The sequence below is a fragment of the Apium graveolens genome, chromosome 9 (genome assembly GCF_009905375.1).
Source record: "Apium graveolens cultivar Ventura chromosome 9, ASM990537v1, whole genome shotgun sequence".
Lineage (NCBI taxonomy): Eukaryota > Viridiplantae > Streptophyta > Magnoliopsida > Apiales > Apiaceae > Apium > Apium graveolens.
Window position 1 is genome coordinate 7,030,470 of NC_133655.1, and position 16,892 is coordinate 7,047,361.

The 16,892-nt window shown below is 32.8% G+C and overlaps 2 protein-coding genes across 3 annotated transcripts; both read right to left on the bottom strand.

Moving 5' to 3' along the window:
* Positions 1 to 4,557: 4,557 nt before the first annotated feature.
* On the bottom strand, positions 4,558 to 9,436 carry LOC141684504 (DNA-directed RNA polymerases II, IV and V subunit 3-like). Its single transcript, XM_074489519.1, has 3 exons — positions 8,889 to 9,436; positions 6,729 to 6,966; positions 4,558 to 5,083 (listed from the first exon to the last, which is right to left on the bottom strand). Exons 1-3 carry the CDS (start codon positions 9,335 to 9,337, stop codon positions 4,811 to 4,813), a joined length of 960 nt encoding a protein of 319 aa, XP_074345620.1. The 5' UTR covers positions 9,338 to 9,436; the 3' UTR covers positions 4,558 to 4,810.
* A 971-nt stretch (positions 9,437 to 10,407) lies between these two features.
* On the bottom strand, positions 10,408 to 16,528 carry LOC141684196 (cyclase-like protein 2). 2 transcript variants are annotated; one of them, XM_074489041.1, is made up of 7 exons: positions 16,059 to 16,528; positions 14,510 to 14,554; positions 13,330 to 13,402; positions 12,734 to 12,831; positions 12,335 to 12,405; positions 10,779 to 10,921; positions 10,408 to 10,689 (listed from the first exon to the last, which is right to left on the bottom strand). In XM_074489041.1, exons 1-6 carry the CDS (start codon positions 16,468 to 16,470, stop codon positions 10,796 to 10,798), a joined length of 825 nt encoding a protein of 274 aa, XP_074345142.1. In that variant the 5' UTR covers positions 16,471 to 16,528; the 3' UTR covers positions 10,408 to 10,689; positions 10,779 to 10,795. The 2 variants fall into 2 exon arrangements, with proteins under 2 accessions (XP_074345142.1, XP_074345141.1); XM_074489040.1 differs by having other exon boundaries at positions 10,408 to 10,921.
* Between the last annotated feature and the right edge of the window lie 364 nt (positions 16,529 to 16,892).

Below are 16,892 nucleotides of genomic sequence, written 5' to 3' on the forward strand. Positions count from 1 at the left end.
TAAAGTACTGATAAATACGAATCCAACGAAATCACTCATGACTATGTTTCATATTATAGATTAGATGTAAATTAGTACTCAATCGCTTACCGTGAACAGTACCGAAAGTCAATATAGGAACATCATTTTGGGACGGAGGGAATAAATTATTTAACTTTTTTTACCAAGTCAATGATAATCTCCGGAAGAGAAGAAATTTTTGAAACAATAATAACAGACAGTTCCGAGTGCGATTGTTGTAAATATTTGTCAACTATAATTTTCCGTGAATAAATCAAATATTGAAATTTTTGTAGATGCACGAGACAATGTCATCCATCCACGTTTAATTCCAGCGTTTTAAATTTTTTACTTATGCGTGAAAAATTATACTCCTTATATCCCATTAAATTTTTTACACATTTTTTTTATGTTTAACACACATTTTAATACTATTATAAAATACAGTTCTGTAAATTATTTGTAGAATTTTCTTTATCTATATAAAAATTAAAATTATTTAGAAAATCATGGTTTACGAGAGTTTTAATATGCGTGACAATCCCCCGTCCGAATCCAGTGGAACAGAGGGAGTAATAGACAAATAATCAACAACAACAATTGTTTGACATAGACCGGATTTGGATAATTACATGAAGATGGAGTCTAGAGAAGTGCTGGTTAGGGGAGAGCACGGTTCCAATTATAATTTAGTGTTACACAAAATTCCAATTATGTATGACAATACTAGTGATATATCCATAGTGGTTAATCCAGTTAATCATTTTAAAACAAAACACATTGATGTAAGATACCATTTTATTAGAGAATATGCTACAAATGGTACTATTGAGCTCATTTTTGTACCAATAGAAAAACAATTAGCTGATATTTTTACTAAACCTTTGGATGAAGCAACTTTCACTAGACTTGTAGGTGAAATTGGTATGCTTAATTTTCCATCATAAAGCAAAAACTCAGTTAATATTTTGCAGCAGATGAATTTCTGGTAAATCAAAATTTATTTGATTAAATTGGAAATTAACTAAAATATGAATTATAAATATTTCAGAAATTTCCGTATATTTATTTTTCAAAAATTCAAAATTTAGCTTGGAATTTTTTAAATTCTAAACAAACTGCGTAATTATTAATTTACATCTTCAATATGTAAAATTAACTTAAAGCAGAATCAAAGCAGAATCAAAGTGATCAAAAGTATATGGAGAACTGAGTTCTCGATAAGTCTAATTGACTTATCGACAAGTCATTTTAAGACTTCTCATGTAAGTTCTCGATAAGTCAATTTACTGATTTTTCGAATGAGTTAATTGGAATTTTAATCATGATAAAACCGGAACCGCAACCGAAGATTCTGGGTTTTGAAAATCGCAACCGCAACCGCAACCGAGTCATTGGTTTTAATTTCGGTTTCAAAAATCCTGGTTCGGTTGTAATTTTTCGATTTCGGTTTTAAAACCGGCAAAAATAATTGCATTTGACATATTTTGTCATTAATCAGTTTTTAGCATAAATATAGATAAACTGCCTTGCTGAGACAAAATATGTCATGTTGCATTTGACAAAATCTTATTATTCATTTTCCACACAAGAAAGTAGAAAACTGTAACCGCAACGACTCAAGTTTGTGAACATAGTTTAGGTAAAACATAGTAATTCAAAATATCTTTCCTAGTGATTTTAGCTATAAATCGCTGATGTCTAATATCTTCTAACAAAAAAGGTTAACACAGTCAATCGGTAAACAACAACTTAATAACATAGCTTAGGCAAACTGTAATATGTATTAATATTTATTAATATATTATAATAGTCGGTTCGGTTTCGGTTTTTCGGTTCAGTTTAACTCTATAACCGGAACCGGATTATTTGTAACGGTTCGGTTTTTCGGTTTCTCGATTTTAATTCGGCTCGGTTTTAATCGATTCGATTTTAGTCTGTTTTTACCAGTTTTGGTTTGATTTCGGTTTTTATGCTCAGTCCTAGAGCTGGTCATGAGACATATAATCACTCTTCTGGGAGTAGCAGTAAAAAGTAAAATCTAAAGACTAATTTTAGAGCAAAGTTGTAAAATCAAGGTAAACACAAATATATTAGTGTCGTGTTATTGTCACCAAATTAGTACACGAATCTAAATTTGGATCGGGTTCGGATTTAAAGTTTGTTACACGAAAACACGAAAATACAAGAAACGTTTGTACACGACACGGAACATTGACGGGTTTAACGAGTATAAGAAAGAGGAGGGGGTGTAATGTATGATGTTTGAAGAGTGGGGGGTCTGTCCTAAATGTACTAAATCTATGAAACTAGACTGCCACATGGGAAGCATGTCTGCTACTGAAGAAAGATTTGGGATCTTTTGGCAGCCTACACTGTTTGTCCTAATTGTTACTGTATCATTTCTTTCTTATCTCACAAACCTAACCATGTCCTGCAACAAGGACCCTTTTTTCAAATGTATTTTGACAATTTATCCCTAACCTCGTAAATGAAGACCCGATAACACATACATAAATAACCTCAATAAACTTGTACTTCCTAAACCATTTTTACCGTTTTTTTATTGGGATGTTTTATTCAATTTTTGGATATTCTATTCAGATCTTTACATTTCAAAATTTATCAAAACCTGCCACTTTTTCATTTTCCCCCTCTTTTCACACTATTTTTAATCCACTATCTCGCTTTTATATATTAAAAATCAATGAGTACCACAACTTCACCCACTTTTCTTTCTCTTTTTCATTATATTTACTTTAAACATATTTCTTAACCTCCGTGTTCAAACCAAATCCAAAGAATTTACTTTAAACATATTTCTTAACCTCCGTGTTCAAACCAAATCCAAAGAATTAGCTAGGATCGAGGAAGTAATATATTCTTTTGTGAATAAAAAAAACCTAGTATATATTATCCAACGTCAAGGATATCAATTTATAAAGATTTAACTGCACTATAATTTTCTACAAATAAATGTACCAAGGGTCCAAGGCCGCAGTAAGAAATTAGGTCCATAAGATCAGAGTATCTTCGATGGATCACATTATTTTGGTGTGAAATCCATACCCAAATAGTGTCAAAATTACAATATTTTCATATTTATCTTCAATCCACATACACTAAATTTTACGACATTTTTATAGTATATAGGTTATTTTATTACTAGAGTAGAAAAAAAAGTATAAAGTAATAAAGTTAGTATGATATAAAAAAATAATTTAGTTTTAGGTAAGCATTAACAAAAATTATAAAAATTTGTATGACACCAAACTTGGTGTAATTTCTAATACAACATCGAAATGGGGTAAGATTTAGAGTTGAGTTAGAGAAGACACTAAAATGGTGTTAAAGTACAAATTTAAACTTGGGTTGAAGATGGTCTCTAATATTGTCAAAAATAACAATAAAACTATGGGTTAAATATTAAAGTAGTTACTCAACTGAATGTCATATATCAATTTAATTATCAAACTTAACGGAGTATCATTTGGATCAATAAAATCATAATAAATATCAAACAGATACCTCAAAATATGTGTTTTAGAATTAAAAATTATTTTATGAAGTTCTAAACATTTTTTTTAAATGCCATTACAATAAATGAAAAGTTATGAATTTATAGTATTTTAGATGATATAGTGAGATTTTTAAAAATTTATTTACTAATTATTTTTATTTTAATAAATAAAATGATTATAAAATTATAAATAAATAGTAGATAAATTTTTAAAAATCTTACTATATTATATAAAATACTAGAATTCATACATTTGCATTTGGTTGTAACAGAATTTAAGAAAAATATATAGAACTTCATAAAATAATTTTTAAATCTTGAACACATATTTTAAGGTATTTGTTTGATATTTATTATGAATTTAGTGATTAAAATGATATTCCATTAAGTTTGATAATTAAACTGATATATCACATTCAATTGAGTAACTCCTTTAATATTTAACCCATAAAACCTATTTTGTTACCTGTCTCCATTTAATATTTCGACAATATTTTTTTTTGAAAATTATTGCTATTTATGTAAGAGTCAATTTAAAATTTAGTAACTAAATTAAAAACCTGTTTATATTTACTAGCTGCAAGGCGAGTTCTAGCAACTCAGGAGTAACTTGAGTCGTTTCCACTGCTTTGCCTATATATGTTCTTAGGACTTCGATCTGTGTTACAAAGCCACATGAGCCAGGGTAGATTCTGTGCACCAATTTTACTAAAACCTGGACTTCAACTACGTGGTATTCTAACAGCTACTACTATACATGCTAATCATGTAAGTAAACATTTGGACTTGTTCTTGAAAAGACTAGGAAAAAGGAGTTGCAGTATATAGCCAAACACGCAACTCAGCAATAGAGCTAGAAGTCTAAAGCTAGATTGTCGCAAAGTGTAGCCTTTCGACTCATAGGCAATAAAATTGTAAGATCCAAAACTAACCAAAATACTGGCTTGTATATCAAAATCAGATTACCACCACTGATGTACTGATCTTGCTAGACACAGTTAGGGATATGATTTACTCTAAAAAATATCACAAGATAATTTCAACAAAGATGCAAGAGTTTTGAACTTATCCAAATTAACAGGCTAGCTAAGTTGGATGCATTTGCCCCCTGCAAATAAGTTAAACAATACGATAGACCATAGCATCACATACTTGCAGTAGTAGTTCATTGGCATCCAGAATCTACAAAGCTAAAAACTGAATCATAGATTAGAATCCAGAAACCCCTGGAACTTCATTAGTTTCAGAATTGCCTAGACATTTATGTAGATATTCCACAACCACGAACGATCATCCCCCACGCATATGTGCACCTAATTCCCCAAATTGGTCATCAGCTTCTACAGTGTCCTCTGACAGGCGAACTGCATCAAGCTTTTGTTTTAGGATTTCAATGGCATTAAGCACCAACTGAGAAGCTTTGATTGCACCAGTGGATTCAACAGTGAAGATGAAGCTGTCTTCTTTTGCATAGATTTCAATTAGTCCTGGCTTTCCCATAGCTTCTGCTTTCTTGAGCACCTCATCATCATAAGCGTACGCCTCCGAATCAACAATCTTAACCTGAGATCAGAAAAGCAAATGGGTTTTCACATATAGTAATATCATGCAGTAAATTTTCTGTGATATTTTTTTCGGACTGAGTTTTATGTTCCAAGTAAACGAATTAAAGTTTAGATGACCGCCAGAGATAACACGATAAAAAATAAAGTTTTGATGACCACACGAGATAACAAGAATTAAAAAAAAACAAGTATTATTCACACATAAACTTGACTGAAAATTCTTCATTACAAGTTTCAATTTCAATGCTATAACTTGTTAAAATTATGTGTCTTCAAGCATCGATTTCTAAAGCATCAGCTGGACCTTGAGGCTTATCGTCTTGGATTTGTAACTACCGAAGGACAAAGTACCCAGTTGTAGCAATGTTTTACTTTTTCTCAACAGCATCACCAAATTGGATGAGTTATAGGCATACGAGTTTTTAGCAATCATACTCAGTTCATGTCATAATTATACAACCTCGTATAACAAGGTTAAACTGACTTAGTTTTAGATGTTAGTCTTACTTCGCGGACCATCTGCATATTCTGCAGTTGTAAAACTAATTAATTTCACATTATTACATATTACACCCTCCTTATTCGCACAAAAGAAAACTTATTTGTTCATTGTCCTATAAAGAAATAAAGAAAGAGAACATCTAAAAGCCAAACAAATTCGTGTTGAACAGTATAAGGAAAGGACTGGTTAATTTTGGAATACAACTATATGTACCAACAGAACATAGCACCTGAGGAAACAGGATGAGCATGAACAGAAGCATATATAGGAAAGAAAAAATTGCTGTGCTGATGTCATTAATGGGGATTACACAAAAGATAACACAAATTAAAAACCAAGTATTCTTCACACATAAACTTGACTGAACATTCTTCATTACAAGTTTATATAGAATTGTTTCAATACTAGAATAGAACTGGCAGCTTTACGTGTCTTAAAGCATTTGTTTCTAACGCATCAGTTGAAGCAACCAGTTGTGGCAATGTTCAACTTTTCTCAATTGCAACACCAAATTGGACGAGTTAATGGCATACGAGTTTTCAAGTGAATGCTCCTCCATGTCATAATTAGTAACTTATGATGATAAGGTCATACCGACTTAATTTAGAAGTCTTACTTCACGGACCATTTGCATATTCTGCAGTTATAAGACTAATTAATTCACATTGTTATATCCTACACCCTCCCTCCCTATTTGCACAAAAGAAAACTTATTTTTACTTCGTCCTATATAGAAATAAATATATAGAACATCTAAAAGCCAAAAAGATTCGAGTGAACAGTAAAAAACTGGTCGATTTTGGAATACAAATATATGTACCAACAGATAATGGCACCTAAACAGGATGACCATGAAGTGAAGCGCGTATAGGAAAGAAAAAATTGCTGTGCTGATATCATTAACGGGGATGCACACTAAATGCTATCAATGGGCCTTTTTGATCCGAAATTAATTGTGTTACTGTGATTATCATTATGACAATATATTCTTCAAAGTTATACCCCAGGGATGGTCACTTACTGCATGTATGAACAAACTCAGCACCCATATAACTACAGACATGACTGCGAATTATCTAACAATTTATCATAACACAAAACCACTGCAGAAAGACAATAATAATCTTGGAATGATTCAAACCTGTTGAGTTTCATCATCAATTTCAAAGACTTTGGTTGGACTGCTATCGACAAAACTTTGTTTATCTTCCAGTGATAAGCTCTCCATCATCTCTTGATTGATATGAATGGCAGGTTCATACATAAAAGTGACTGTCGCAGCAGGGGACCACTTCGCGTGATCTTTCCCAATTCCTTTGCGGGCAATTGCCCTCAACTTCAGTTCCTGTCCGCGGCGTAGCTTCACAAGTATTATTCCCCTAAATGATAGAAATAATTGCACATTAAGATAAGCACTCTGGTCAAATTTATTATCATCTAGCATGCACATTCTTTCTGAATGGTAATAAAACTCAGACTATGAGTCAATTACTACAAAAGCAAATTTAATTTTTAACTAAGATACAGTACTCTGCAATCTGCATGCAGGAAAATTACACAGGTACAAAGTAAATCAGATTTTCTCAAACAAACCCCTTCTCGAGATACAACACTTACTAAATTAATACTTTAAAAAGCAAAGCAAAATATATATACACAACAAACTGAACAAAAAAAAAATCAAATTTTCATAAACCATGGAAAACAAAGCGGACTACCACCAAATCAACCTAAACATAACCGATGTAAACAATGTTTACATGCAACAGATACTAATTTGCTATGCTTTTTTCCCATTTTGGCTTTTCGAATAGAAGAGTAGACACATTTTAAAATATATTCGACTATTTAGTAAAGAAGGGAAGGTGAGTTTCAAACTGTTGACCTTGTCAAGGACTAGAGGCGCAACCACCAGCCTTGGGTTTTTTCAACTCTACATTCTCACATTAAAGTGTATAACAATTTAACACCCAAGGTAGAGTGTATACCTCCCAAAAAATTAAAGACAAAACTAAAACATTCATATACCACTAAAAACAACAATTCTACAAGTTTTAGTATTCATACCCCCTTCATATTCTCTCCACATCTCTTGGAAACCAAGTAAAATATACTGTCTAAATAAACCTCAAATATCATCGACATGCTAGAAGCATATATCGCTTGTATTCATAACTTTTCCTTCTTTTCTCCACATTCCTCAAATTATTTGACCTGCAACAGAACCTTAAGCTAATCTATCAACCAGCCAACATTCTTCAACGTTGAAATGAAACCTAAAAGGCCCAGTCACCTACTCTTTCAAAATCCAACAATTTGAAATACTACTCCCCTGGCCAAAAAAAACGAAACTAGGCAAGAATAGAATATAATTTTTACTATGTTCCGAGTATATAAGTTTAATTTTTGTCCCTTCCCTTCCTCCAAACCTACACTAAATGTTCAAGTCTGCATATTTGGGGATAACCTTCATTCCTACTTCTAATCAAACCATGTGAATATATGTAATAACAAATCAACACAAGCATAACCAACACATCCGCTAAATTACACCAATTCTACACAAACCAAACCACAAATTCATCTTGAACAAACCTAACCCCCAATAATAGCCACATAGCCACATGCATTTCTTCGACACTCACAGGTAAATAATAACACATTTTTGGGTTTATACCTTTAATTTTCAATTCGACACGAACAAAACCCTAACCCCCAAAATTAGTTACATGCATCTCTTCAACATTCATGTATAAACAAAAAAAAATCACATTTTTCAGTTTTTTAATTTTTAATTCATCTCGAAACAAAACCCTAACCCTCAAAATTAGCTACATGCATTTCATTTCCATCCAACACATTCACACACATTTCTTAGTTTTTACTCTGTTCTAAAAATCACCGATTTTACCGATTAATCACCTGATTAATCATTTCAATATGCTCTGCTGATTCGATTTTATAATCCGATTAATCCCTGCACTTTTTTCTTAAATTTATATATTTAGTTTAATAAATTAATTATTTTAATACTTCATTAAATATATCTGATTAATGCTCCGATTAATCAATCGGATTAATCACTGATTATCCGATTAATCACTAAAATGTTACTCTACCGAATAATGCCGATTTCCGCTTTTTAGAACAATGGTTTTTACGTTTAATTCCTAATTCATCTCGAAAAAACCCTAACCCCCAAAATTAGCCACATGCATTTCATTTCCATCCAATACGTTCATCTAAACACATTATAAATAGAACTATATAATAAACATGAAAAACACGAAACGAAAACGACCTCTGCTCGGAATTCTCATAACCAGAAGCATCCGAGAAATCGACCGGGACAACCGTATGATCCGAACTATACAAATCCTTACTAGTCACATCCAAAGTCTGATCACCAATACACTTAGCTCTCAAATGAAACTCCACAGAGCAAAACTCACACTGTCCATCGCCATCACACGCGTCGCAGTCACGCGAGAACCGCATACTCATAGCGCGTTCACTCGTGAGCGGGACCAGACCGAGTCGATGCGCAATGAACTCGTCGTTGAGAACAGTGGAGTTGATTTCGATCTCGACGAGATCGATTGCGACGGTGGGGACCTCGGAGATCATCACGCGCCGGAGCGCGTTGGCGATGCTGGCGTCAGTGTTGCGTAGCTCGAATTTGGCGTAGTCGTCTTTGAGTTCGCGGATTTTGACGGTGGGGAAGCGCTGGTAGGATTGAATTCCGTCCATTTTGGGGAGATTTGTGTGTGTGAAAGTGTGTGTGTTTTTTAGGGTTTATAAATTGGGGGTTTTGAGTTAAGAGTACAGTGGGTCAGGCTACAAGGGATTGGGGCGACATTTGTTTAGTGGGATTATCGGCATCGAATTATTAGATTTAGTGTTATAAAAATTCCCGATTTTTAAAAAAAAAATTTTGATTAATCCCCGATTAATGTTTAAAAAATATTTGACCGATTTATTTTTAAAAATCTGATTAATATTTATAAAATATTTTTAAATTATATATTTCATAATAAATAAGATAAATATATTAAATATTATTAAATATTTAAATATATCTGATTTTTGTTCCGATTAATCCCCGATTTGCCGATTAATCCCTAATCGATACCTAAACCGATTAGTACCGATTACCGATTTTTAAAATCATGGATGCATTCAATTTGAATTAAAAAAATCATTTTAAAGTATAAATTTATTTTGTAAAGTATTTTAAAATTTTGGGATGTTCAATGAGAAATTTAACAAAATACTTTAAAATGTAATAATGTTTGATTAGGATTTAAAAAAACTTTAAAATTTCCTGGTATTCTAAAAATTAAGAATACTTTTTTGGTAATTATAATGTGACAAGTTTTGATAAATTTGTTAATATATTTTTATGTATTTTGAAATAAAACCAAATTGCGAGATTTTGTAGAATTTTCATATCAACTCTCCAATTAAAATTAACAAAATCTTTCAAAATCTGAACTGAATGTAATTTGTGTGAGCTTCGTCCTCCACTTCTAAAGGTGGATCATTTTTTTTCGTCCTCCTGTAATGAGAGACTCTCTCCTGGATTGTTCTTGAAGAAAAAACCTCAAATGATTTCAAAGACCATTGTTTCTTCGACACAGTTCTTTTTTGATAAATAAATATGATTTATAACCTTATCAATGAGTATCATAAATTCATACATTTTCGAGGTGACTCAGGATCGAATCCAGGACCCTAGAAAGACAGATGATAAATTTTTAATCACTTCATCTATCCAACCGTGGAACACCTAATCTTTAACATAAAAATGGGAAAAAAAGTGTTGCCAGGGAAATAGTATCTTTTTCAAGACAAATAACAAACTCACTGATAACCAGTCCTGTAAGTTATAATACAATAATACTTAACAAAAGAAACACTCAGTTTTTTCCTGAGTAACTTTACTTCAGGCTGTAAGTTACTGCTAAAATAAAACAGACATACTGAATTTACAAACAGTGCCGCCCAGCCCATCACCGTAAAGCACAATTTATTTGAACCTAATCTTAATGATGATTAACACTACATTTTACAAGTAGTGTTACCGCGTTGGCTATCAAGACCTGTTGTAACATGGAGCACTCGATTTAGTTAGAGCAGCTAAAAAGGATAAGATCCCTTTGCACCAACCAAATTTTACATACGCACTTACAAGTTACAAGGGTTGCATTATTTCATAAGAATGCATCTTATAGGTGATCCCTCGGCGCCCACCAACCTTAGGGGTAAGCAATGGACATTATATAATCCGGCTTTCACATCGTCTAGTTTAAGGCCTTCAACTAGAATGATTTCCTGCCACAATATTGACAAATAGTGTTTGATATGACAAATTGTATCTCACAAATTCTTTTCTAATTTCAGGATATGAAAGATGACATCTAGCATATTTTGACGTACGCTTGAACACATATATAGGGTAGAAGACCATATGCACAGGTTATAGAAGAAGATAGTAACGATCATATCATTAAATCAATAAATATGAGTCTGTCACATGCTTAATAGCCACACTGCCGGCCAGCTGAAGAATTTAAGAAGACCACAACTTGATAATATAAGGGAAAGAAATATATATGTAATATGAAGCTTACCAATATTCCTCCCTAAAAAAATGAAAGTTAAAAATAAACTCAAATGATCAGCAAAGCAAAATACCAGAAAGCATAACCATTACTTATTCTTTCCATTATCTGTAGGGCTTTGGAGTACAATTAGACATATACTGAAGGAGAAAACCATTCCCCTTGTTTATAGGAAATAAAGAAAAATTAAGTTGTGAATGCATTTAGCTACACTAATTTGTTTGGCCACAGAAACTGATAACATAGTTTTGAAGTTTTTTAGACATGTCACTGAGCCATTGTCAAAGTACGATATGTCACCAAACATGACAGATGAGCTTAAGCCGCAAATTCTAAGGAAAAGGTCAAGTAATGCCCTTGATGGGCTGAACCATGGAGAGGTTATTAACCCTTTCATCTTTGTTCAGTATTTGGAAGTTAATGCAGTTGAGGTTAATCCAAGCTTAATGTGACACGTGATAGAACCTCAGGTGTAACTTCAAATTAGGAAGGCATGGCGGCTGGCATCTCTTAAATGGATTGAGTGGTTCCAGACGTTGGGAGTGGGTTTTCTTAAGCATGAACAATATTGCATCTATTACAGTATTATACCCTAAGGCGGTGTCGCCCCTGTGGTTGAAAGAGGCTTTTTATTGTCTAAGCCAAGATTCAGGCTTGTCCTTTCACCTTATATCTCAGGTAACATATCTGTTCCTTGAAACAAAAAAACTTTGGGAAAAAGAAAAGATGTTCTCAATCCCTAACATGTGAAATAAGAGCACTAAGATCGGGCGTGAAGATCCTGTAGCAGAGACAAATATGACATTTATTTTTTGGGCTATGTCACAAATCTTTGGATGAATTATCATATATAAGTCCAACTGTCCAAGGGAGGAGGATTGGAACCCAGGACCCGTGGCCATGTGGAAGGAGAAGGAACTCTGCCACTAAGTGCATCAAATTTTTTTTTGTTGCTAAATTAGGAGCATCAATTTTACACAAGCTTCAAATTAAATTTCTAGTCTCAGATAAGTAATGATTTCCAAACATTTAGATCTCTAAATTAGCTCCGCCATAGAAATTATTGATGTAATTACTGCATGCACAAATTAAAAGATTTGCTAATAGCAAGAACATTTCTTACTCTTCCTTCAAAGAAAACAAGGTGAGCAGGAACCAAATCATCATCGGCAGCAACAGATAAATAATCAATCCCTGAATTTAAGAACATAAGAATTGTGTTAGTATATCACTCTTCTTGCAACTGACACACTGCAGTTTGTTGTTCCCAGGATGATATATTGACTTTTAAGTTTATCCTAAAAGTTTCACTATCCGCTCCTAGTAAGATATTAAGTACATAATAGAACTGAAAAAGAAGGTATTTACCACAAAATAGCTTTTTTCATATACGAACTAATGTGTGACTTTACATATGTAAATAAGCAAGGTTCAGATGCTTTTAAACAAGGTTCAGATGCTTTTACTTCCACTATGAACATATATCAAACTGAAAAAATAATTTAGTGACTTTTCTAGTTACCAACTAGTTTGATGTCGGTGTTATCCACCAGCCACTGTGCCCCATCTTTCATAAAACCCACATAGCTTGAGTCAAACTCCTCCTTCCACATCAGCCCCCTGAAAGAAGGAAGAAAATATAGAAGACTATGCCTGAAGTCTAAACTTTTCATTTTTCACTTTGCGTACAACTTCTGAAACATACTAAATCAAAAGGTTGGTTCACTTTAAGGGATGTAAATATAAGGAACCTTGGAACGCTTAGAACTACATGTCCTCTTTTAATTATATACCCTACCTGGCATATGATCGGGTGCGTTCATTTTGCAGCATAAGATCATTAAAAAAATTGCAAGCCATATTAGTATAGACATCTAAAAAAGAACTTGAAGTGAATAATAGAACAGGACACCCAACTATTAAATTTCTAATATATCTTCAAGATATATAGCAAAAGGAAGAAACTGTGTCACTGTTGATTGCAAATTCAAATGTCTCAAATATCAAAAACGCATACAAATGGCAACAATTTAAAATAACCATGTAAGATGCAACATATATACAGCATTATCTTCTAATATCATTTTTCTATACATTAAAGATTGGGAAAGCACATACCTATCTGTGTTTAATGTTCTAAAAAGTACACGCCTTACTCCTTTGGGAATGTTCAGGGACTTCATAACTTCAGCTAACACATCACATAAATTTGTGTCAATCAGAAAATTATTTATCAGTAGAAGCTCATAGATACAGTAGGTATAAATCATTAACAGCCAGTTCATATATATACTCTCTATCAAAAGTTAAAGCTACATCCATCAAATTGAAATTTATGAGGTACCTCCTCCGACCTCCTTCCAAATTAACAAAAATACTCGATTAAGCGGTTTTAACATCATTAAAGTTATATCACTGCACAGACTACAGACACTTTCATGTGTTGCTACAAACTAAAAATTATAACCGGTTTCTAGCACTGTGCTACCAGGTTGTAGATACCCCATATACAAGGAAATGGAAGTCATCAAAATCCTCTAAAGAACAAGATTGAGACTTTCCATGAGGACCTTAAATATTGTTGGATGTTCGGAAAGGTATGACTGACAATAAAATATAAGTTCAACTTATATTTTATTGTCAGTCATATCTTTACGACATCCAACAATATTTAAGGTCCTCATGGAAAGTCTCAATCTTGCTTTTTAGCTTATTCTTTTGAGGGGAGAAAATGCTATATTCAAGCATTTTAAAATACAAAAGGAAACTGAAAAACTACAAGAAATAGCCTTCCAATAATTCAAAAAAAAAATTCTGAACATTTTGTCATGATCCATAAATTTAAGTTGTAAAATGGAATCAGATGCAGAAAACATGACCAGAATGCCTATCTAGGAGATGTTCCATTGGCTTTCATATGTATCTTGATTTCTCGCACACATCCATGAGACCATGACCCTAGCTGCTAATTTTACTTTTCCAAATGTACAGACTAGATGATGTTGTAGCCATATATAAGGTGTATAAGATAGTTATGAGCCTAAGTTATATGTAGTATTTATAATTTCTTACCGTATTTATATCCCGATATTGACTTGTATCTGGACTCAAGTTAAAATGTAGATATAATACATATGAATTTGAAAAAGGCTCAATTTTGCATACAAAAGCTGGTAGTCAGATACAACCAAGATATAGTGATGCTCATAACGACAAAGAATATTTCCTTTCAAATAATCATTTGTGATTTGTGGTGCTTCAGATAAAATAGAAGTTAACATGTGCGTAAATGTTGTACCAGTTATATTGGAATGCCTTGGAACATCAACTAACAAAGCAGGACCTGTAAATATAAAGAATTAAGATCATCAAAATTAGTAAACTATAATAAATGCAAGTTATCCAAACTTCTTTGCACGTGTAAAAGGTAGCATTAACACTCATGAAAAAGGTTAAAACTTAAACCCACGAAATTCAAGCGTTTTAAGACTCCAAATCCACCACCAACCCCCAAGATAATACAACTGAGGGCCAATAATATGTAACCATGTCCAACATTCAGGAATACTACTAGGAACCAGGCATGAAGATGCAAAAATTAATCATATCTAGAGCTATGTCTGTTCAATTGGGTTAAAAATATTTGGGCTATAGGCCAATTTGCTTAATATTACACAACATTCAGTGTTCAAGTCATCCCATGGACTAAACTTGAGTCACTTTTTAGGCATTTTCATATGACTAATAGTCTAATAGTAAGTAGGGGAGGGTGATTTATACAGTGCACCGAAACAAACTAGAATGTGTTCATAACTAATATATAAGATTATTCAAAAAGTTCAAGTATAAAGCACTGATTATAACCCATGCAAATTCTATATAACAGGGAATCTTAGTCTAGGTGCAATCATTTAGCTATCTCCTTATATTTTGATTAAACCAATTCAATGTATTGTGGAGTTCTAATTGTTAGAATAAATTTCTTTGTCAATACCAGGAAGAAATCAACTTTCTCATAGAATAACCTATGTTATACAGGACAAGAACTTTAAAAAACAATTCCAAGACATAAGCATAGAGAATATAGATTGATCAATTAAAACCTAACAGCGCCTACTAAAAGATTAAAAATCATATAAAATGAAGTACTTCGAAATCCTAAACATCAAACTTCTCATTAAATTAACCCCTATGCTATGCAGGACAAAAACTTTGAAATAAAACAACACTGTAAACTCTTCCAATATGCTTAATCCTCAGCTATTATCTAATTACTGCTACATGATCACTCAATCAGTCAATCTATAATGTCAAAATTGCCATTCATAAAAATTACTAATTCTTTCCTCTGTGAGTTTTAATTTCTGGGAGGGCAATGATTATAGGAGCCTGGAATAAATTTTACTTCACCTAAATATAAAAGAAAGTCATCATCTTTAATTCTTTATCATAGATTAGCACATGTACAACAAATTCCTAACCATAATAACCAAACTATTTGATGATAATAAGCTAGGACAGACCATTAAATCACACAGAAAATTTCAAGTGACACACACCCTCGGAGAGAGAGAGGGGGGAAGGGGGAGAGAGAGGGAGAGGGAGAGGGGGGAGAGGGAGAGAGAGGGAGAGAGAGGGAGAGAGAGAGAAAGAGAAAGAGAGAGGGAGAGAGAGGGAGAGGGAGAGGGAGAGAGGAGAGAGAGAGAGAGAGAGAGAGAGAGAGAGAGAGAGAGAGAGAGAGAGAGAGAGAGAGAGAGAGAGAGAGAGAGAGAGAGAGAGAGAGAGAGAGAGAGAGAGAGAGAGAGAGAGAGCGGGAGAGAGAGAGACCAGCAAAACAGTAAAAGTACCATTAAGAACATCCAAGTCAAGAGTATCAACATCAAAGCCAGCATCAAAATAATCGGCAACCATATGACCTGGTGCATCAACATGAGTACCAGAATGAAGAGGCAACTTCATAACTGAAAAATTATAAAGTGATCCATTCCTCATATTTGAAGAAAGTGTAAGAAAATCAACAAGCCCATCTGGATGCCCACTAAGTGTCTTTGGAGTGAACTTGTGTGTAATATCAATAATTCTACCATTCCCATAAATTTCTCTTCTAATAGGCTTCAAAGTTTGAGTCTTTTCAATACAAGAAGCTTCATCATCATTATACAGAGATGGGTATGCTTGATTTGGTGATGAAATAGATACAGAAAATAAAATAGTTGCAAGAACTTGTGTGTACACCAAGAAAATCAGTACAGTCTTCATGTTTTTTGATCAGAAAAAGCACAGTTTTTTGGGCTGCAGCTTATAAACCAAAAGGGAATTTCTTTTAAAATGATTTATTTAATAAATGTTTTTTTTCCATTCAATGTCACTTTCTTATCTTCTTGGACACATGGTAGTCGGGGATATTTATTTATGCAAGGGCCGTGACTAAAAATAATTGATTAATTACCCCATTAATCGTTCTAACATGTACTGACAATTCAATTTTATAATTCGATTAATTACTGTATTTTTATATTAAATTAATATATTTAGTTTAATAAATTAGTTATTTTTTATTTTATTAAATACATCTGATAATATTTCAATTAATCAATCTGATTATCCGATTAATCACCGCAAGGTTGTTCTACCGAATAATGTCGATTTCTGTATTTTGAAATAGTGATTAGTAAATTTTA